Here is a 22,041-nt window from a genome sequence, read left to right as displayed (position 1 = left end):
GCCTCTGTGTTGGGCAGCAGTCCTTGTGTGTTCTTTCCTTCTTGGGGGAGCCATTAGTCAGAAAGCATCTCTTGTAAGAGAGCCTCTTTGTTAAAGAGTTGATCTGTGACTGAAATCTTAGTGTTTTCGTTGGGCTAGCAATGGAAGGAGGGAATGTCCGAGGGCTGCTGTTCCTTGAGAGCATCTGATCTCTGCTGTGTGTTTTCCTTCTCTGAGGAGCTCCTCTGAAGGAGGAACAGTTCTGTGCGAGAGTGGAGAGGTCTGGCTTGGCCTTCTTGTCAATTCCAGGGTTTGTCTTAAATCTTACGCCTCCCCTGCACACATGCTAATGGTGTGTGGAAAGGCCTTACAGCCCTTTACATGAAAGGCAACGTGCAGCCTGAAGCAAAGACTTTCTGCACATCAGCAGGAAAAGGAGAACTTGTGATCTGCGTGGAATTAGTTCACATTAGCAGAACTGGCATTACAAATTTGCTGCAAGCATCTTCTCTTGAAAGAAATTCTGATCATTTTCTAAAATCAAGTTCTATGCAGGCACAAATTAGTGTAATCCTTAAATAATTTGACAAAACTATTAATGGGAGAGTATGCAGCTCAGTGTGATGCTTTGAAGCTGCTTCCTCTTGAGACTGATAACCTGTGTTATGATCCATTGTCTGCTAAGTCAGGTGCCTTCCCTGCCTGCTCTCTTACTTTGTTTTGGAGTTGCCAATTGCCATATTCATAGACAATTTTGCTTCACTTGTTCTTATTGATCTTAGAAATTCGTTCATAATTATGTCTTTTAATTTGCGTGGATAACACAATAGGAGAGGATGATCAGATGAATTGAAAGGCTGATTTTTGTGGCAAAGCCCAGAACAGCTCTTTTGGAAGTCATTAGTTAAAATTAGTTAAAGAGGTATGTACTGAGGAAGAGAAGCCACCAGACCTCTTGACTGACTTCTAAGATAAAGAGGTTTGTTGTGATGGATTTGCATGAGGATGAGGGTGAGGCTGATTTCTTTGCTTCTACTTAAAGACTGGGGAGAAAATCCTATATATTTTGTGGATGTGTACTGGGGCAGGGCAAAGTAAAGTAGGGAGAAATGGCAGTAGAAGAATAGGGAATGGCCGTGACTATTCTAAACCTTCAGACCTTGTAAGCTTACATTTACTCAAACCAGAAAATGGTGTGTTTTGGATGTGGACGGACGTATGTCTGTGGTGAGTACCCCAGTACTGCTCAGAACTGCTCCATGCTGATGTAGAGCCTTGGGGCACTGCAAAAACATCTGGGGCTTTGGCTGTTTGTGAAAAGTTGTAAGATGCAGGATCAGTGTCTTTGTCCCTTCAGGCACACTGGTCTGTAGAAATAAAGTTAACAGGAAAGTTGTTGGAGTGAGAAGGAACTGTAAAATTAGAGGTATGTGGTGTTAGAAAAATAGTATTTTCTATTGTGCTCATCCTTAAAAATAAAAGAGGAGCTGAAGATTTCTAGCCAGTATTTTGGGAGACTGGAAGCTCAATCTGTAATGCTCAAGGGACTTGCTAGGCATGAGATAAGAGCAGACCCTTATCCCCTCCGTGGGGATTCCCTGGCTGGGCTCCTCCGCTCCAGCTCTTCCCTGAGGGTCTGTGTCTTGTCTCACTGGTTATCTCACTGTCTTCCTTTCCTTACCAGCCCCTGTTTGTCTTCTGGTTACTGGACATCTCATAATTCCTTTTCTCTTCCCCCTCCCTCCTTCTAAAAATACCAGGTTATTTGGCTCTAGTGTTTTGCAGGCTATCTGCCTTGGTGACACAGAATAATTGTATCCCTGACTCTAACTTAGTCGGTAGTAATGACATAGTAACTAGACTGGAAACGATGGTAATTTTGTGGCAACTTGCATTAGCAAACGTTGCCTTCTGGTGATACACCACCTGCAATTTACCCCCTATAAACCCTGTATGACACTGGTGGACTGCCCCTGACGGTATTGTTATTGTTATGATACCATGGGATGTCTCAGATGTGTTGTTTGAGACACCCAGCCTCTCCTGCATCTCTTGTTAACTGCAGTTTGAGCCGGGTAACTGCTGACCTGGGCTGCAGCCTTCCAGAGAGCGAGAGGAAGACCGCAGACTTGGAGATGTGCTCGTGTTGTTTGCTTCCTCCTCATCTTCACCTTTTCTGATGACATTCAGAGATTGTCCCTGTCATCAGGAGCTTGGCTGTGACGGTTCTATGTTCTGCTCTCTGTTGTAACCAGAACAGAAGAAATACTGGAGGGAAAAAGGTCAATCAAGGCTGCTTGCCTAGCAGTCAGCTTGAGAACTAACCCTTTTGGAGTCAGTAGGTCTGCATTTTATCTGTCCTGGAGGACAGTGCTTCTGTCAACTGATGTGTATTGAAGTGGAAGCAGGAGGTTGGTGGGTCGGGGGGCTGCTTAGTTGTATGCATTAAAGAGCTCTTTTGTAGAGGCTGGAATACTGTAGGCAAACAAAGACAGGAGTGCTAAAGAGAGTGAGCTGTGGTGAACTTTTGGTGTCTTGGAAGGAAAGTTAGAAATGCGGTTCTGTCTGGGACATCTGCTTTGTGAAAAATAAAACTTACTTAGCAAAATGTGAGACTGCCAATACTGACCTTCTGTTGCAGTTCTTTATTCCCAGAAAGCCAGGCTGCTGAAGACAGTGTGACAGTCATAGTTATTTGTTGTCTCACTTCTCCTTTTTAGTAACTGTGTTCTTTAAAAAAAACCAAAAACTAAACAACTCAAAGGATTTTTGTGCTCCTGGAAAATACCGCTCTTATTTCTGCATCCAAGTAGTAGCAGACTATGGCAAATTGTCAGCTCTTACTCTGAATTTTTTCTTAGTGTAATACGAGTTCTCCTTTTTGCAGTTTTGAAACACCTACTGCTGTCAGTGTTTGCCTTTTGTTTGGAAAATTAAGAGGGAGACAAATCATCCTAGCACCAAATGGATATGGGGGCATGTGTAGCTTAGTGTAGCTTAGATGTCCCGGAACTTGATCATGTGCTGGCTCTTCAATATTTTCATTACAAATGGGTCTGTATGGAGATTCTCAAATACTCCGCATCAGCACTCAAATGGGTGGTCCAGAAATGCTAAGGGTCTGATACACAACACATACTGCTTCCAACATGGCTGCCTGTGCTTAGAGTTAGGGATGTATTTATGGTGAGACACAGGGACAGATACCCACACACCTTACCAGGTTTCTGAAACAAACGGCGAGTGAGTGAAATCAAGGATAGGTGAAAATTCAGCTACAAAGCATGTTGGCTGAAGCTGCCACCAGGCCGGCAAAGAGGAGCTGGTGCTCTGTGTTATAACTGGTAATGTAAGTCAGAGGGCTTAGAGGATCTGCTTAGATGTTCCTGCTGCAGTTAGCATCTGCACACTGCGTAAAGAACTGGTGCTGTGCACTGTGGTGGGGAACTCGTTAGAGAGAGCTGAGGTCTCTGCAGGTGTCTTTGTGTATCTTCTGCTTTAAAAACGGCAGAGTTTTAAAAATCCAAGTACATGCTCTTAAAAAGCTTTAAGGTTTCTGTTTGCTTTTAAGCCTCTCCATTTTGTACAATGTCTTGTACATAACTTGGTGTTTATTCCAGTATTTACATGGCTGGCAGCTCCTGCAGTTCCTGCACAGCTGCATGAAGCGAGTGATTCGGTTGGCTGGCAGGCTTCATCGAGATGGGTGGCAGAGCCTCTTGTGAGCATCTGATGCCACAGGTGATGTCAGGAGGCAGACCGGCTCCCGCCCCATGCTGCTGGGTGCTGCTGGGCACCTGCATGGTGCTGTTGGCTGATCTGAGCTGTGCTGGAGGTGGTACGCCACTAACCAGAGCTGCTACGAGGGCTTTCTGATTTTGCAGGATTAGTGTAGCTTTCTGAATTGCTGGGAGCAGTGAGAAATATGGAGTTATGCACTTGTTACAACAGTTTTAAGCATAACTAATTAGTACAGAAATCACTGACGATCCACTTTCATCCTGTTCTGCTGTACAGAAGCAATGGAAGTACCTCCATTGCTTCTGGCTGAAATCTGCCAGTCGAACTCAGAGCACAGCAAAATCCACACACACTCGGCTCAATCTGTAGAGCAAGGCTGTTCTTCTGAGTCACTCTGGTTTGGCTGTGGGATAGTTGCGGATTTCTGTACTTTATGGAGTTGCCTGAGACAAATTAAGGTACATATTTGCAGCATAGCAGTTGTCAGATGCTCAGAGCCTGGTATGTCTGTGTCAGACTTCTGAGAATCATGGTTTCTGCAGGTTCTCTGATCAGCACGTTGGCTGAAGTGGTGCAAAGCGGTTGTGTCTCAGCATAGAGTAGCCCTGCCCCTGGCATGTGCTGCTTTTATTGTGAGTAGCACATATTGAAGTGCTGGAGATCTGTCATGCTGTGCAAAAGTTACAGTGAACCATGGAAAAGTGATGAAGGAATTGATTATACATCTTGCATGTGAAGGGGAGAAGGGAAAGGCTGACAGCTGTAACGAGATGGAGATGAGCTGCATGGTGACTGAGTCTTTGTTTCATGAAACTGATGGATTCAAACACGCCCAGGGTCTCAGTGTTGAAGTTTGTACTGGATGAGAAATGGCTTGGAATCCAGCCTGGTTCTGGGTTCAGCTTTACTGAAATTGATGGTGTCATCTAGAATGGCTGCATCCCCTGACTGTCATATTTCCCCTCTGTTGTTTTGCTTGGAGCTTAAATAAACTTCTCAAAGCAAGCACTTCTGCTCTGTCAATTAGTTCATTAACTTATTTATATTACAGGACCACCAGAAGGTACCTTTCTACCATTGTGCACTAGTTAGCCAGCCAGACTTGGGTTTGTCCTGTGAAAATACAATCATCCTAACAAATCTTTCTACCCACCTAGTAAATTAGGATGAAGCACATACTGGGAAAAGATTTAAAGCTTCTTCATGGGGCTGAGTGTAAAAAACAATGAAAAACAATGGGTATGTAAGGTATTGTGTGGTTAGAGAATGCAAAATAGAGGGAGGGATTCAGGCGTGATGAGTGTGTGCTGAAAAAGCTGTTTGAACAATGTGCCTTCTGTGAGCAGATGTCAGGGTGCTCAGGGAAAGGCTTTGCCCCGGGGGGGAGGTGGGCACAGCCCCAGTGCTGGAGCTCATGGGATGCCACTTTCAGCCATAGCATTTGGGTGGTGCTGTGTGGGGCTGGGGTTTGGGCTCAGTGATCCCTGTGAGTGCCCTCCAGCTCAGGACATTCTGTGACTGTGTGATATCACAGAATCCTTAGAGTTAGAGGGCACTTTTAAAGGCCATCTGATCCATCTGCCTGCAATGAACAGGGACACGCACAGCTCCATCAGGTGCTCAGAGCTCTGGCATTGGCTGTCTCCAGCAATGAAGCGCCCACCACATCTCTGGGCAGTCTGTGCCAGGGCCTCACCTCCTTCACTGTAACAGACTTCTTCCTTATGTCCAACCTAAACCTCCCTGTTTGAGTTTGAAGCCATTTCCCCTTGCTCTGTCACCACAGACCCTACTGAAGAGTCTGTCCCCTTCTCTCCTGTTGCTCCCCTCTAGACACTGAAGGCCACTCTCAGCTCTCCCCACAGCCTTCTCTTCTCCACCTGCACAGCCCCAACTCTTTCAGCCTGTCCTCGTAGGTGAGGTGTTTCATTCCTTGAAGCATTTTTGTGGGCCTCCTCTGGATGTGCTTCAATAGCTCAATGTCTCTCCTGAACTGAGGACTCTCCCTATCTGGATGCAGTGCTCCAGGTGAGGCCTCACAGTGCAGAGCAGAGGGGCAGGAGCACCTCCCTTGACCTGCTGGCCATGCTGCTTTGGATGCAGCCCAGGATACAGTTGGCTTTCTGGACTGTGAGGGCACATTGCTGGCTCAGGTCTTGCTGCCATCCATCAATACACCCAGATCCTTTTCAGCAGGGCTGTGCTCTATCCTGTCATTCCCCAGCTTGTGTTGGTAGCGGATGTTGCCTCGACCCATGTGCAGACCCTGCACTTAGCTTTGTTGAACCTCATGAGATTCACCTGGGTTCACTGCTCAGTCTGTCTGGGTCCCTCTGGATGGCATCCCATCCCCCTGGTGTGTCAACTACATCCATGTGAGGCACTGTGACCCCTCTGGCTCCTGGCACTCAGAGCTGGCCCTTGGCTGCCCTTGATCTGCTGCCAGGTGTCAGTCAACCTATCTGGTCCTGCATTGCCCAGCTGCATGCCTTGCTTCCGCTCCGAGGCAGATGCATTTTGCTGAAGCAAAGTGTGTCCTGGTTGCTTGGGTTCCTTGAATATTGCAGTTTGATTCCAAAAAGTAAGGCTAACCAGAATGTTTTGTTATCCTGAAGTGAAACAGGTCAACAGAGTTCCCATTCTTCATTTCATTGGTCATGAGCTGACTCTAGTTCACTGAAAAATGTTCAAGCAGGAGGCCTGACAAACTTGCAGTTCACTGTTAACCAATTACAGCAGAGCTTTCTTGCTTTTACACTGCATCTAAGTAATGAAGAAGTCATTTTGCATGAATGCATATCTGCAGTAGAGATGTGGAGCTGTGCTGCAGCCCCCTGCTAGCGTGCACTTGTTTGGGACTGTGTGAGCTGTGCTCTGAGCTGGCGAGAACCCACAGCATTTCTGCGGTGTTCCAGAGAGCCCAAGTCACTGTGGGCAGGCAGGCACAGATGCAAAAAACACAGGGGAGTGGATCAGGGTCCCAGCAATCCTGAGGTGCACTCCTTTTCCTCCCTTATTTTCCCCAGGGACTGCCGTCTGGGATCACAAACGAGCACTGGAGTCTGCTCAGAGCAGCTGCAGTCTGAAGCTCCTGGCATCACCAGGGAGGTGCTTTGCATTGTGGTGTCCAGCTGTGCCTCTTTGGTGTGCCCCAAAGTCTGAGTTAAAACCCTTGCCCCAGAGAGCTGGGCTCTTGCTTTCAACTTGGAATGCATGCTGGCTTCCGGTGTGTGCTACAGTCTGCTAGAAACTGAGGTTTGGTGGATCGTAGGCTTCTGAAAGAGTCCTGATCTGTTTGGGGAGCAGATTGGCATGGCAACTTCATGCAACAAACAATGTTTTGTTTTGTTTTTAATAGAGAATGCAAGATATTGCCTCTCCACTATTTCCACAGGCTCCTGAGGGAGCAGGGCTGCCTCCCCTTTGCTCCCCAACTGAGTATAAGAACAATTACTTAGCTGCAGGGGCAGGCAAAAGAAATGAACAGAGAGGTGGCAGCTGTTGAATTTTGTGGAATTTTGGGAAGCTGTGGTCCGATAGAAACCCAGACTGGTGCCTGCGCTGCACAAGGCAGGAGTGGTGGCACAGGAATGGGCGTCTGTGCAGCATGACATGTTGAGAACACAGTCTGAACAACCCTTTGGGAGGGCTGGACCTAAGGTATGTAAGGTGAGTTTTGGAGGCAGAGGATGCGTGTCTGTAGGGAGCAGGCTTTTTGAAATACCAGCTTCAAAAATTGTCTAAAGATGTTTCAGTGAAGGTGCATTTTTGCTCTGTGTGTATGACAGTCAAAAGTAGTGCCTGACAGTTCTTGGCCTTCTCAAAGTGTTTTGGATGCCTGCTCCCCTGGACTTACGTTTTTTACAATAGCCCTGATCTAATCTAGGTCGTATTCTTATTTGCTCAGCACCATCTGTGTAAGGGACTTCTGTTTGAGGAAAACTCACTTTATCTGGAGAACAGCACATGCAGTAAGAATGTGTTTTATGGTTATCTTTCTATATCCACCCTCTACTTTCTACTGAGAAAACAATGGAACAAGCTAATTTTCCAACTAGATTCCTCACAACCAGGTCTCATGTAAAAAGTAACCGTACAGAAAAGCAGCTTTTGATCTCCTGCCTGCTCCTTAATTGCACTAGCAGTAACAATGAGATATTTTAGTGTTTGCATGGTTAAGCAGAGGAGCTGCCACAGCTTTCTTGTTAGTTTTTTTCTAGATCAGGTCTGAACAGAAGTGTTGACAAGGAGCTGCAGGTGCAGCACTTGCTATACAAAGCAGACGTATCCTTATCTTGAAAGAGCTTCTTAGTTTTACTGGTAAAGATGGGAATTGAAAAGAATTGAGGCTAACTTGTCAACTTGACTGAACATGGGAAAACAAACATGGAAAAGAATGTGCTAGAGAAGGAAAAAAAGAGAATTAATTTCTAGACCCAGATTATGCTTTACTAGGGAGCAACTGTCTGGTATTCACAGATTAAACAGTGGCTTAGCTAACATGCATTGATAGTGGTAGCATGGAATGACTTAAGCTGCAAAAGGGGCCTCAAAGATCACCGGTTCCAACCCCCCACCCCTCTCCGCAGGGCTGCTCTCTGTGAGCTCTTCTCCCAGTCTGCACACCCCTGGCATTGCCCCGACCCAAGTACAACACCCGCACTGGGCCTTGCTCAGCCTCAGCAGGTTCTCGTGTGCCCACTTCTCGAGCCTGTCCAGGTCCCGCCGGGTGCCGTCCCCCCCTTCTGTTGTGCCGTCAGCAAACTGCTGAGGGTGCACTCGATGCCAGCCTCTGTGTCACTGGCTGAAGAGCACCGCTCCCAAGAGGGACCCCTGGGGGACGCTGCTTGTCAGCCTCCACTGCACACAGAGCCACTGACCGCAGCGCTCTGGCTGTGAGCGCCGACCAGTTCCTTATCCATGAGCAGTGCAGCCTTCAGATCCAGCTCTGTCCAACGCACAGACGAGGATGCGGTGCAGGACCACGTCGAAGGCCTTGCATGGATCCGGGCAGATGACACCAGGTGCCCTTCCTTTGGCCGCTGATGCCATCGCTCCATCACAGAAGGCCACCAGATGGGTCAGGCACGATCCTCTCTCGGTGAAGCCATGCTGGCTGTCTCAGATCACCCGCTCATCCCTTATGTGCCTTGGCATCTCTTCCAGGAGGATCTGCTCCACGGTCTTCCCAGGCACAGAGGTGATGCTCGCCAGCCTGTAGTTCCCCAGGTCCTCCTTCCTCCCTTTCTTGTGAATAAGTGATGGTTCCCTTTTTCCAGTCTCTGGGGACTTCTGACAGCCATGACAAGCACATGTTAGTTTTACCCTGATTACATGAGATGAGGAATTAACTCTCCCCTGCTGAAAGCATTAAATTAGCCAGAAGTCTGTGTTTACTTTTAACAAATATTTGAACTTGTCCATTTTATTCAGTACCTGGTCTGTGCTTTCCATAATAATGCATAGTTAGTGGTGTTAATGCTACTCAGTAAGTGAAAAAGTAAACTAGTTTTATAAAAAGTCTCTTTTAACAAGTGAGTTTGGACTTCAGAAGATTAAGTGCTACTGCACAGTTTAGTGCATTTTATGGTTTTCATTGTCTCTTCGAAGTGTAAAGTTTTGTTCTGGCCCTTTTGTTTTACAGTGTTCCTTGTGGATCCCAGAGGGCCTGCAGGCAGCTGTGAAAGCAATGGAATGACTGCCTGCATAGCCGGGACGATGTAAGTAGAAGTCTGCTTACAAGGTCATGGCTGCAGTGTCAGCTGTGGGAACAGCAATTGCTTCTGGTTCAGCAATTGCAATGATCCTCTCGTGCCTCCCCTGTGGAGAGCATTGTGTGCCTGTTCAGAGCTGGAAAATGGGGGAGCGCCTGTGATGCTGTTCCCTATGACCTGCTCTGTTAGAAGCCGTGCCTCCTTGCCCACAAAAGATAAATAATGCACAGTGAAATTTCGTACTGAGCTGGTGGCCTCTGCCTGACTGTTTGCGAGAAGCTGAGGCTGGGATGAGGCTTGGTGAAGTTGGAGCCATTGTTTTTGCCATAGCTAAAAACTGCTTCTGGGGAAGGGGTTTACTGGCTGGGAGAGCTGTGTACCTTTTGATATATGGTGTCTTAAACTTGTTTTTGAGGACTTCTTAAACTTTTATTCTTTTCCTATGTCATGGTATTTCCTCCTTTTTAAAGCTCACTGTAAATACCTCGTGACGCAACACCTTATTAAACAGAGTAACGCGTGGCTGTATTTGTTATTCTCTGGACATAACCAATAATTTCTATTGCTGCAATGTTAGTCATGAGAGGAAAATAGTGGGTGTCTTAGATATCTCCTTTGCATGTTCTATTAACTTCCCTACTACAGTTCAGGTGCTTTCAATTGAGCGTGGTGTTCTGTGTGCTAGAGTTATTACCCAATCACTCTGTTGTTTACTCCCTTCAATTCTTGGTTTATGTGGGATCTGGTCACTTGAAAACACAAGATAAAAATGAACTGCTTTACAGGATTTGAAAAAAGAAAAACAAACCAAACCATTAACAGGGTCCTTCCGGTCTTATGTAGTCTTCCTGTGTTATGTTCTGGGTAATATGGGTCTACGTATTTTTGTTCTTAGAGAGTGGCTTTCCTTTAACTGGCTGCAGTCTTCCTGTGTTTCCAGCTGCTTTCTCTCCTCTAGAAGGAAATAGAGATGCCTTGCTAGGCAGTTCCTGTTGTGTGGAAGATGGGCATCTTGGTGATTCATATTTACTGTAGGTTGTTACTCAGTACTTGTCTGAGTAATCAGACTGCTCTGGGACTGTAGCACTGAGAGTGTCCAATTGTTAGTCCTGAGTTTTGGTCTTTTACTAGAATAGCAAAACTGGTGATCAGCGTTGTCTCTTTTGTCTCACTGTTAAGTTGTATAACCACGTTACAGTAATTTTGCTATTAAGTACTGATTCTTTTGGGAATTGGTGCTTTGCTGCCAGCCCAGCGTAACCTTTGGGTCAGTTACACAGGACACTTCTTACTTGAAGTTTCCATTCCAATTAGGAGAAATATTCCCACACCTCCTTTTCTCCCTTCCCTGTCATTGACATGACCTAGGTGTGACATTTGCTTTGCTCTGCAGTTGAGTGAGTAGCTCTGGTCACTGATCTGGGAACGCTTTCTTTATACTCACTGAGCATGGAGGTCAGTGCAGCTCCTTACGCTGCAACCAAACCCTTCTCCATCCTCTATTAAGGAAAGCTCTGAGTTCTTGCTTCTGTTTCTTTCTGAGGCTCTGGCTGCCACGATGGTTTGATGCTGAGTGATGTGGGAAGTGGAGGCGAGTAGTGTATGAGGTGGATTGAGCATAGCTCAAGCATTCTATAAAGAAGCAGCTGAGAGCATGCCCAAAGACTTGTCTCTTAGAAAACCAGCTGCACTGAGCAAATGCCAGTAGATGCAGTGTGATTTATTATTATTTGTAGAAGGAAAATGAAGGGCATGAGTGCTAAATTGTTTGTAATAAATCACTGGAAGAGTAAGAATTGGACTTGGCATTTGAATTCTGATGAATTTAAAGAACAGAAGGAAGGCTGATATCTGGGAGTTCATGTGGAGTTCTGCTGTAGAGCAGCAAACTACACTGCCTGGTAATATCCTGAGAAAAGGACTGGTGCAGACTGGAGAAGGCAGCGTTCCTTGGGTTTATGGCAGCTCTGCAATTCATAGCTGTGAGCTGCTGAGGAAAATTCCACAAAATTCCCACAAAATTCCTACAGATGATTTATGTGGAGATGCGTATCTTAGTGAATCATTTGAGATACAACCGAAGAAGAAATTATTCTTGAATATTAGATTAGTTAGATTGCATTTCCTTTGCATATAGAAATCATGTCATGGAGTTCATCTTCAAAGCAATTTTAGGAGTTCGTTCCTCCTGTTGCTTTAATAATAATAAAAAATTACACCAGTTCTAAGTGATGAATTGAAGAATTGTTAAAGGTCGTTTTGTCAGTGTGGATGGACTCCCAAGTGCTGCCTGTCCACAGAGCTGCAGCCACACTGTTTGCCCCACGCAGGCACAGTGCTGTGTTCACAACTGCAGCGTGTGCTGCTGCTCTGACGTGGCTCCCAGCTTACAACAGGAGGTTCCCTTCTCTAGAGCTCTACCTGAGAAAGAGCATGGGAGGATGGCATGACATCTGTTTGCTTTCTTCATGTGTACTTCTCATCTCTTTTCATACTTGTTCTGTAAGCTGGAAGCAATAACCAAAGCTATGAAGCAAACCCCATTTGTGTCTGAGGCTCCAACACGGAAGGAGGATTATGATGAGCAACTGCTTTCTGGTGGTGCTCTAAGAAACAGACTCGGCATGCGGTGCTGGCAGGGTGGTGCCAGGCCTTCTGGTTGCTTTTAATGGCATCATTTAAGATCCCTTCTCTGGGGGTGAAAAGTCTCTTCCAAATATGCAACACTTTAGCATTGGGGTTATGAAAATGAAGTATAAGGAAATTGTTTTGGCGTTTTTTTTTTTATTTTACCAACTGAACTGGGATTACTGCTGCTTCTGTGTGTGCATGCCCCTGGTCTGGGTCAGGTTACGTTGTTGCTGTCCCTCCCTTACCCCCACCCAGTGCTTTGATTCACTGTTTTGTGCTCTGTAATTAAAATGTGGGCATACTTTAAAGAAAAAACAAACAAACAAACAAAATAAAAAACATTTCCTTTAAAATATTTCTGGGTTAGAGTAGTCTGTCACAATGAAGTCTGCACATGAAACAACCTCTTTGTAACCTATGTTGCCATAAGAATTTTAGGAATTTCCTTTATTAGGACCTGTTAATATACAGCAGCAACTGAGCGAGGTGAAGCAGCCTGGAATCACCCAAAGTTTCCAGCATACTCTGACTTTCTGCACACTATTCCTTTTCAGCAGGCGAAACGGAAGTATCCTGAAGCCTGTCTCCTTCCGGTGAATGTTATCCCACGTGTAATGCTTGCAGTGTTCTTTGTGGAGAAGCAGCTCTTTCACTCTGAAACTGTTTTCCAGGTTGGTGGACGGCCGCCAGCAGCATGGTGCGATGTGCTGAGGGGTGGCTGCGGGGCTGTGGCACAGCAAGGAGCTGCTCTGAATGAAGCCAGGCTCCCTGCACCATGGGCCAGTGCGTCACCAAGTGCAAGAATCCTTCATCTACCCTCGGCAGCAAAAATGGGGAAAGGGAAACGGGCAGCAAGTCGCACGGCAAGAGAAGTGCTGTCCACAAAGATGAGCACGCTTCGGCGTGTGGGAAGTCCTCGGGAGATGTACTTGTGAACGGGACAAAGAAAGCGGAAGCTGCTCTGGAGTCTGGTCCACCTTCAGCGTTTTCTGGGGATACAAAGAAAGACTCCATCTCCAGCGTGGAAGAATCATCCCTCCAAAGGATTGGAGAGTTATTTAGGAGATACAAGGATGAACGGGAAGATGCCATACTGGAGGAAGGAATGGAACGATTTTGCAATGACCTCTGTGTTGATCCCACTGAATTTAAAGTGCTAGTTCTGGCTTGGAAATTCCAGGCTGCTACTATGTGCAAATTTACAAGGTTAGTTCCTGCAGAATTTTAATTATTTTCATATGTTAAACTGTATCCTATCATCTGTATCAGAGAGACAGCCTCATAACTTCATGCAGGTATTTCTTCTAACAGTTATGCTTCGGTGCAGTTCATTCCTGTGGCTGCAGAAGGTAAGCTTTGCATTGTCCTCTCCTCCTGCTCCCTCACAGTAGGTTTTAGAACTGAAAATGTTTGTGGACATCACGCTACTAATGATGAACAACATGGAGATGTTCTGTAGACATCAGCTTGTTCTTGACTAACAAAACCAGTTTTTCTGTATCAACACTGTCTTAAGGTTAAGATTTGATAAAGCAAATAACTTTTGCTTTAAAATAATGTGAGAGTCCTTAGTAATTGCTGCCAATGTTACTATTACTGTTCTGTGAAAGAGCGTAAAGCAGGCTCATTGCTAAGAACTGTTCGTGCCCAACTGAGGTTACACATAATGTCTTTCTCCAAGTCTAGTCATGTTAAAGCTTAGAGAGGTCCTTCTGTAGTGACTTGTGTTGCAGGCTCTGCCTGTCCTGACAAGGCTGTCAGTTAGTGAGCCCATGGCATTTCCAGTGCTGCAGGAAATGACAGAATGGCTGAAACTCACCAGAAACTGACCCAGTCCCCCACCAAAAATCCCCAAACCAAAACACCCTCCCCATGCACACACTCAGTTCTCTACCAGTGTCCAGGTAAGAGCAAGCAAAGAGATTTTATTGGAGTTTATGGTCAGTTGAGATTGATTTGAGTAATTTTAACTATTTTTACTCAGCTAATAACATTTAAAATTACTTGGTGTTCTGAGCCTTCAGCCAAGCCTCTGCTGTGCACTGAACACTGATATCTTCCCCTGCCTCTGCAGTGGCCATGTGGGTGTGGGAGTGTGCTGAATGCAAACATGGATTTTCCAGGGGCTGAAGGAGCAGGGCTGTGCAGTATGGGAAAGGAGTTGTTGGTGTCTGATTCTGTACAACCAGTTTCACTGGACTGAACTCTGATTCTGCACAATCATTTTAATAACGATTTGATTTTCTGGGAGAGATGCAGTTCCAGTGGTGCGAGATTACCTCTGCTCAGCAGCGTGTTCCATGATAGGGGCACAGACAGGTGGCTTTGGTCAAAGAAGGCAAGGCAGTCTTCTGATCTCCTGAGCTCTGTGCTCTTCTGTCTTCCCTCCACCCAATCCCACATCACAGTCTGTGGTCGTGGTTGATACCAGCTGGTTGCTACACTGCAACACTTGCTCCTGATCATGAAACAAATCACAGTTAGCTCCCTGTCCTCGTGGCAGATCGTTGGTGTGCTGCCTGGAGCCCTGCTTTGAGCAGTGTCTGTGTGTTGCATTGTAGCTTGTGCCATGTGGTGTGGGGCACTCTGCTGACCATCACAGCTGGCACCGCTCTGCCTTCCAGTCTGGAAGAGCAGCCACAAGTTGAAGGAAGGCCACCGCTCAATGTCTCTTCCTTGAGAGCAGCTTGTCCAGAGCACGGGCTCTCAGGCACAGGCAGTATCACATGGAGCTGCTCTGTATGTGGTGTCATGGAGCAGCTGTGGTATTTTCCAGTGTGTTAAGCACTTCTCCTGTGGCTGCTGTGGTTTGCTCCGTGTTGGTGAAAGGCTTGGGCTGTGGAAGTACCACGCATTGGGAAGGCCATACTGCAGAGCTTTTCAGATGCTTGCAGTGCCCCAGCTGGGCTGGTGTGTGTGCTGCGGGTGGGTTCCCCAGCCAGGAGGGACCTGGGGCGACGTCTTCCCCAGAGCTTGGGACTGGGGGCATCCACCTGCTGCTGAGATCGCTCACTCTGACCTACTGAGGGAAGTGGTCGGTGCATGAGAAGTGTTCACACTAATTTTTCTTCTCTCGTTTAATAGGAAGGAGTTTTTTGAAGGCTGTAAAGCAATAAACGCAGACAGCATCGATGGCATTTGTGCACGGTTCCCCAGCCTCTTACACGAAGCCAAGCAGGAAGATAAATTCAAGGATCTCTACCGCTTCACCTTTCAGTTCGGCCTGGACTCTGAGGAAGGACAGAGGTCGCTGCATCGGGAAATAGCCATTGCCCTTTGGAAATTAGTCTTCACCCAAAACAAACCCCCCATTTTGGACCAGTGGTTGCACTTCCTAGTTGAGAACCCCTCAGGAATCAAGGGAATCTCCCGGGACACATGGAACATGTTTCTAAATTTTACTCAGGTGATCGGACCAGACCTTAGCAACTACAGCGAAGACGAGGCCTGGCCGAGTCTCTTCGATACCTTTGTGGAATGGGAAATGGAGCGGAGGAAAAAGGAAGAGGAAACCAAATGTATTACATCTTCGGACACAGAGGGTCTGTGTACAGAAGAACAGACTTAACAGCATTTAAGTGGCAGTGATGAAAGCAACCCGTTGCCCTTCATGAGATGTAAACTCTGGATGTTTCTGGAGGTTACCAAGGCTCCAGATTTTTTTCTACTTTACACCTTTTTCTGCCTTGTATTCGAAAGGGCTCTAAAATGCTGTATCATGTTTTAGGCACTTTCTTAACTTTGGTTATTCCTTTTACTCTTACCCTGAAATATTTGACCCCGGCTACAAGTTAAGCATTTTTGTTAAGACTTCAGATTAGTATAAGTAAGTCTGATATTTCTTGCACAATGTAGATCTTTTTAGTTAGGTTAAATTAACATTGCTAAATTATACAGTGCCAGATTAAGTTTTTCATACTATGTCTGTCAGGGCAGGTCTGTACTGTGTGTAGTGCTGTTTACATTGTTGAAAATTTAGGCTATAATAATTTTAAGGTTTTATACCAAGAACATAGCAGTGTTAACTTGAAATGCATTAATCCCCTCCTAATAAGGCTCTTAAAAAACAACAACAACAAATCCAACAACATAAGCAACAGCTTTTTGTAATACGGCTCATTGCCACTTGAAGCAACTCCTCGTGACCGAGTCCAAATCATTCCTTTTTATTTCAGTTTCAAACTAAATGTTGGGACTGTTTTTATAAAGTTACTGTACCTGTCAGTCAACTGAGTGGTAGATGAGGATTTGTATTGAAATCTCTGACACAACATGTAATAAAAGAGCAGTGCTACCTCAGTTTTATTGAAAGTGGACTTCTTGGTGGGCTTCCATTTTCTTTGGAAGTTTATTTTTGTGGTTACAGGAGAATATTTTTACTTGACTAAAAGAACCAAAGGTTCTGCTTCTTAAGTTTCTTAAACATTGACAGAAGCAACACACAAAGCCTAAGTCTTCAAGGAAAACTGCGGTATAATTCTGCTTTAATTTGTTTGATTTATACCTGAAGCATTATCTTACTTGTCTGGCAAGCACAGTACTTCTATGTGAGGAACCAATTTTTTTAAAGCTATGCTTAATTGCTAAATTGCAGTTAATACTCCACACTTCCTGGAGCAACAATATCGGCATCTGATGACAAAGTGAATTCGTAATGTGTTCTTAATGACAACAGTGTAAACGAGTCATTTTTAGACTGATTTGATAATATTTGGATAGGAGTAAATTTATTATTTTACAATGCCTGTATTGGGACTATTTGCCTGTTGAAATTGTTGTGACTTAAAGGGAATTTTATTAACACTGGTTGAAGCTTTTTTTGGTTATTGATGTTACCTTTTTTAATTGTAATACGTCAACTTTTTTACACATTTTGTAAAAAGGGATAATTGCCAAGGCTTCCCGTGAAGCCCAGTGTCAAACTCATGAAGCCAATACACACCTTTTATTTTCATCACACACCTTTTATTTTCAGAGCTGTACTTCAGGATCATAAAATGGCTTCAGTGAAAAATCGAAAGCAACAAAAACCCTCGAAGCTGAACGGTCATCTCTAGCATCTCATGGGTTTTGTGACAGTGTGTAAAGCTAAAGGGAGCCAACCTTGCAGTGGTGAGCTTGTTGTTGGGTCTGGGCTGGTATACAGTGCATGTCTGCTGCTGAGCCAGTGGAGTGTTTGCCTGGCTTCTGTGCTGGGCTCTGCTGAGGCACAGCCTGCGTGGCAGCTTGGGGCAGAGCTCGTACATCAGTTACAATCTCTGGCTGTCTAAAACTGCTTAAAAACAAGCCCACGATGGCTGATGGCATCTCTTCCTCCTTGTAAGAGGAGGGTTTGGTCTGTGCTGCTTTGGCAAGCTCTTCTTGGGAGAGTGAAGCAGTGGGGAACAAACAGAGGCCTAGCTAAGCCTGTCCCTGGGCAGGAGGAGCCCCAGCTCAGGGCGTTACAGGCAAATCTGCCCCAAGGGTGCCCTGCTGCTCTCATCCTCCATCCTGCCCTAGCAGCACTAGCACATTTTGGCAGCAAAACCGTATTTTGGTTTGGTGAGCAAAGGAGGCATTTGTGCTGTTAAGAGTGGAATCAGTGAGACTTCTGCTGTGCTCTTCTTTAAGCAAGAGAAAAGAGCTCTCCAGCAGAGGCTGCTTCACTAGTGAAAGCCCCAGATGGAGGCCTGAGCTGATTGCAAATGAAGGCTGTATGAAGTTTGGGACATTCATTCAGCTACTCAGTGCTCTGTTCATCGCTTCATTTGTTCCTAAAGGTAGTTCTAAAGTGTTCAGTGCATGAAAGCTGTGTTCACCCAGTGCAGGGTGCAACTCTGCACACCCGGAGTTGGAGCAGTGCCTGCTGCTTGTCTGCACAATGAACTGCAGCAGCTCCAAAAGGGGGGGATTAGAGAGCTCTTGGAACACAGTTATCTGGTGGTTTGGAACATGGATTGCAGTATGGAAATAAATTTGTAGTACATCAAGGCTTAGCCATTTCAGTGCATCAGACACAACACAGCTTCTTTCTTTAGACAGTGGTATTGAGCATACAGGAAGGAACAGTGTTTTCTCTGAGAGGCAGGGCATGCAGCTCTCAGTGAGCTCCGTCCTGTGCTTTCAGCGCGCAAGGAGAACTGCCCACAGGTGGGCCTGGCAGAGTGCTGTTGGTTTCAGTCTGACCTTGGTGCTTATGGGGCAGTTACAGGATGCAAGCCAGACCTGTGTCTGCCTTAAACTCCTGGAGCAGGAGCTGTGGTTATGGGGCGGCTCTTCAATAGCAGTGCTGGTGGTTGGTGCTCCTCCCCCAGCAGCCCTGCCATTCTGTGCCACTAGAGTGCTGCTTCAGATGCATTTCTGCAAAGTCTGCAGCAATATTGGAGCCTCTGAAAATGTGCTTGCCTAGTGGATAAACTGTGAATAGTTGTGGAAGAGGTGCAATGCTTTCACTCTCCGTATAATCTGTCTTCAGTGGCCACGGGACTGGATCGAGCAGTGATGCAGATCAACTGCTCAAAACCATTGGATCTATTTAGTTTTTTTTCTTAGATATGCATTAGAAATCTTAATGTGTCAAGTGAGTCTGCTGCAACTTGGGGTAACTATAGATAACTATACAGATCATTGTAGGAATTTACTGGGAATGTGATCTGATATCCACACTCTGTGGCATTTTATTGCCTTCACTTACACACAAAGAAGTGCAACTTGTGCACTGGGCACTGTGCAGTGTTACTGCAGTGCCTTGGCAGCTTGGCTCAGTGGTGCCAGTTCCTCCTGGGGGTGTGATTTTGGGTCGAAGACTGTTGATGGATTGATTCAAGTGCAGATTTGAAAGATTCCACCCAGAGTTGGCTATCAAACTTGATGAGTAACTTAATGGAAACTGAATGTAGAACTGTGCGTTTATTTGCTGCTGGTGCTATTCTGTGTGGAGAATTAGAGCTTTGTATTACTGTGCAGTGGTATGGAGAGAACCTGAGGGAAAAGAGATGAGTGTGGCAGGTGGCATGGGACCTGCTGGGGTACGGGCTGCTGCAGGTTGCAGGTTTGTCCCAGCTGCTGCTGTGGCCATCAGAGCCCCGAGGCCCCACAGAGCGCAGGTCCTGTCTCACCTGCTGCTTCTGTGCACCGACTGCTGACATGAGCATCTTCCTTGCGGTTCTAAGTCTTTTTTCCAAAAAATAACCCCAAACAAACATGCAGAATTAAACACCGTGTGTTACTGGCTGCCTTGGGTCTGACACAACATGCTGGCTGAGGCTGCGCCGTTCCTATTCACAAGAACAGGCATTGTGGAGGTCTGGGTCTTGCAGCCCTGTGTTCTGCAAAGTGGCCCTCGTGGCAGGGATCCTTGATCAGTTGGGCGCCTGATTCTTTGAGCTCCCTCTGCTTGAAACATGTATGTGAACTTTTCCTTTCATACTGAAAAGGAAGATGCTTAGCCTGAAACTGAAAATTCTTCAGTGTTTCAATATACAGCAAAACACAAATTTTGAAGGCTTTTGGTTTTTTTCAAACAAGTAGTAAAAGATAAGTGTGCTTATTTCTGTTGTGTGTAGAGACGCTGGTGTTAAATTTTTTTCTCTGGATTATCAAAGATTGTACCTTTGGTTTATATCCTCAGTTGAAGTGAAATACATGAGATTGTAAGATGGAAGGTCATAACTCCTTCACCATGAAGTATGTAGGCATCTCTACCTCTTGTTAGACTTGAGTAGTTCAAGTTGACTATCTTCTCCCAGGCTATGATGCCTGGATAAGTAATGTACACTTTTTAATTGACCCATGTTAAGTATTACCTATTTACCATACTTTTTGGTATCCTGCTTCTAGTCTGCATGCAATTGACCCTTTGGAAGGGAGCAAAGCCAAGCTGGTAAGGGACGTGTGAGTCCTCCAGGGAGTGAGTTCTGGATTGCAGCAGTGAGTGGAGCTGCTCCCGTCTGGCTCAGGGCCTTTCAGCATTCCACCTTCTCTTTCCAGTTCAGGCCACAATGAATGGGAGATGGAGCAGCTGTTCCCCAAAAAGGGACCATTTGGCCCTTTCATTTGCTCTTGAAAAGCATCAGGAATCCACCTGATGCAGTGCTATGAGTGTATTTCTTACATATTCTGTGCTTTGTTCCATCTTGAGCTGTGGCAACAAAAAGTGAAGGCTGCGAAAGTGTGAGGGCTGCACAGCTGCTGCTTCCTGCCTGCGCTCGGTGTCGCTCAGGATGAATGCCTTATGCTTAAAGCAGAGCTGAGAGTGCTCAAGCATGCTGGAGATGCCGGGAGGTTCTCCTTCTTTTCTGTTCTTAGAAAGCTTCTAACTTTGCATAATTGCATCCTGAAGATAAAATCTCTTTCTAGATGACATGCATTTTACATGCAGAAAAAAAACATATTTGTCTGCAATGCTCTTGCTTCTTGCTTGCAGATTCTCCTTGGGCTGTGGGTTGGCTGCAGCTGGGCAGCACGCTTGAATGTTGCCGACAGAGCTGTCCCTGTGCCACAGGAGTGGCTTCTTCAGTCAAGTTTAGTTATCTTAAAAATACGCATTCTTTCTTATCAATAAGTTTAAATGGTCCCTCAGAAAGGAAATGGGCCACCAGGAGTGGTGGGAAGGCCTCATGCTGCGAGTTGTCCATTATCTGGAGTTCCAAGAGGCATGGATGGACTGCAGGACGGGGTTCTCACCCGGCGCTGCTGGGCTCCATCCCAGCCGACCTGAGGCACAAAGTGAGCCTGCGTTGCTGCAGCTGCATGGAGGGGGAGGGAGCACTGACAGCCAGCCTGGAGAACTGCAGCTTGCAGCACAGACGCTTGTCGTGGAGCTCAGCCCTGGCGTGGCCACATCGCCCTGTATGGAAGGAATGTGTTTTGGTAGTGCATACTCCCAGAGAAGTGAATAATTGTAAGGAAACAGTGAAAGCATCACACCTTTGTGCAGCTTCCACTGAACTGTATTTGAACACAGCTGTGAACCAGTCTCCTCAGTAAACCCTCAAGGGCACTTGGGATCAAATCTACCATTCTCTGTATCAGGAGTAATCCTTGCTTTTCGGACTTACCAGCAGACACCATGTCTGATCCAGTTTTCTCGCCACAGGAAATGATGAATGTATTGTCGTGGAGCAGAACCACACTTCCTCCTCCAGCCGGCACCATCACGAGTGCTGCGGAGTTGTAATGCTTGACAAGGCTGCAGTAAATTGTGTTTCATTCTGGATGTCTTTTTGAGGGATGTGGCCAAATGCGAAGCTGTGATCTGGAGAAAAAGTGGGAAAAGCTTGACGTGATGCATCTATACTCATCTGCTTGGTTGCTTCTCTTGTGTTGTTTTGCTCACCGTTATCGTCTGGAACAGAATGGAAACAGCGTCCCACAGAATGTGCAACTGAGGCACAGTGCGCATAGGTTGTGATGAGAAGGTTGTTGTTACTTGATAGCAACCCTGAGTGCAATGCTCGGTCCCTTTTGGAAGAAAAGCATTAAGGTTTCTCTTTACTTATAAGCAAAGCATCAGTTTGTCCATTACTGACATCCTGTGGAGTCTGTGCCAGATGTATATTAAATATTTTGGTGCTTTTTCTAATCCAAGTTGCCATTCATTCACCTGTGAGATTGTTTACTTCTGTATATTGAAGCGTTGACACACCCATTAAGAAAAAACAGAAAAAAAACCCTGAAACCCCATCACCACCGAAAAAGTATTGCCTGTAGTCACTCTGTATCCTGAGTACTGTAGCTTTGCAAATGTTCAGAGCTTCTGGGTCTCCTTACTCCAGTAAGGTCTGAGGGAGGGGACGGCCAGAGAAACCCTGGGAGAGGGAACTCGCACGTTGTTCTGTGCGTTATGAACAAATGAGTCATTTGTCGTGTTTATATAATGACACTTTGGTGTTCACTTTTTTGTGAAGCTTTGTACAAAATGTTTTATTTAAACCTGAAGTCCTTTTTACATTTTCAATTAAAAGGGGAAAAATTAATTATTTTTTCATGACTATAA

The 22,041-nt window shown here is 45.8% G+C and overlaps 1 protein-coding gene across 4 annotated transcripts in view; it reads left to right on the top strand.

Annotated features, from left to right (window-relative positions):
• DCUN1D3 (defective in cullin neddylation 1 domain containing 3) overlaps window positions 1-22,041 on the top strand; it is a 23,043-nt gene extending 1,002 nt beyond the window's left edge. For 2 of the 4 annotated variants that reach the window (XM_085237686.1, XM_085237687.1), the window contains exons 2-4: window positions 9,365-9,440; window positions 12,737-13,271; window positions 15,150-22,041. In XM_085237686.1, the coding sequence (XP_085093812.1) occupies window positions 12,841-13,271; window positions 15,150-15,633 (915 nt within the window). In that variant the 5' untranslated portion in view covers window positions 9,365-9,440; window positions 12,737-12,840 and the 3' untranslated portion in view covers window positions 15,634-22,041. Of the gene's footprint in view, window positions 1-648; window positions 8,921-9,364; window positions 9,441-12,736; window positions 13,272-15,149 lie in introns of those variants that run through there. The other 2 variants (XM_085237688.1, XM_085237689.1) reach the window with 2 other exon arrangements.

This window comes from Meleagris gallopavo, chromosome 16 (assembly GCF_905368555.1).
Source record: "Meleagris gallopavo chromosome 16, MGAL_WU_HG_1.1, whole genome shotgun sequence".
In the NCBI taxonomy this organism is placed as follows: domain Eukaryota; kingdom Metazoa; phylum Chordata; class Aves; order Galliformes; family Phasianidae; genus Meleagris; species Meleagris gallopavo.
This window is presented reverse-complemented; position numbering and strand designations above follow the sequence as displayed.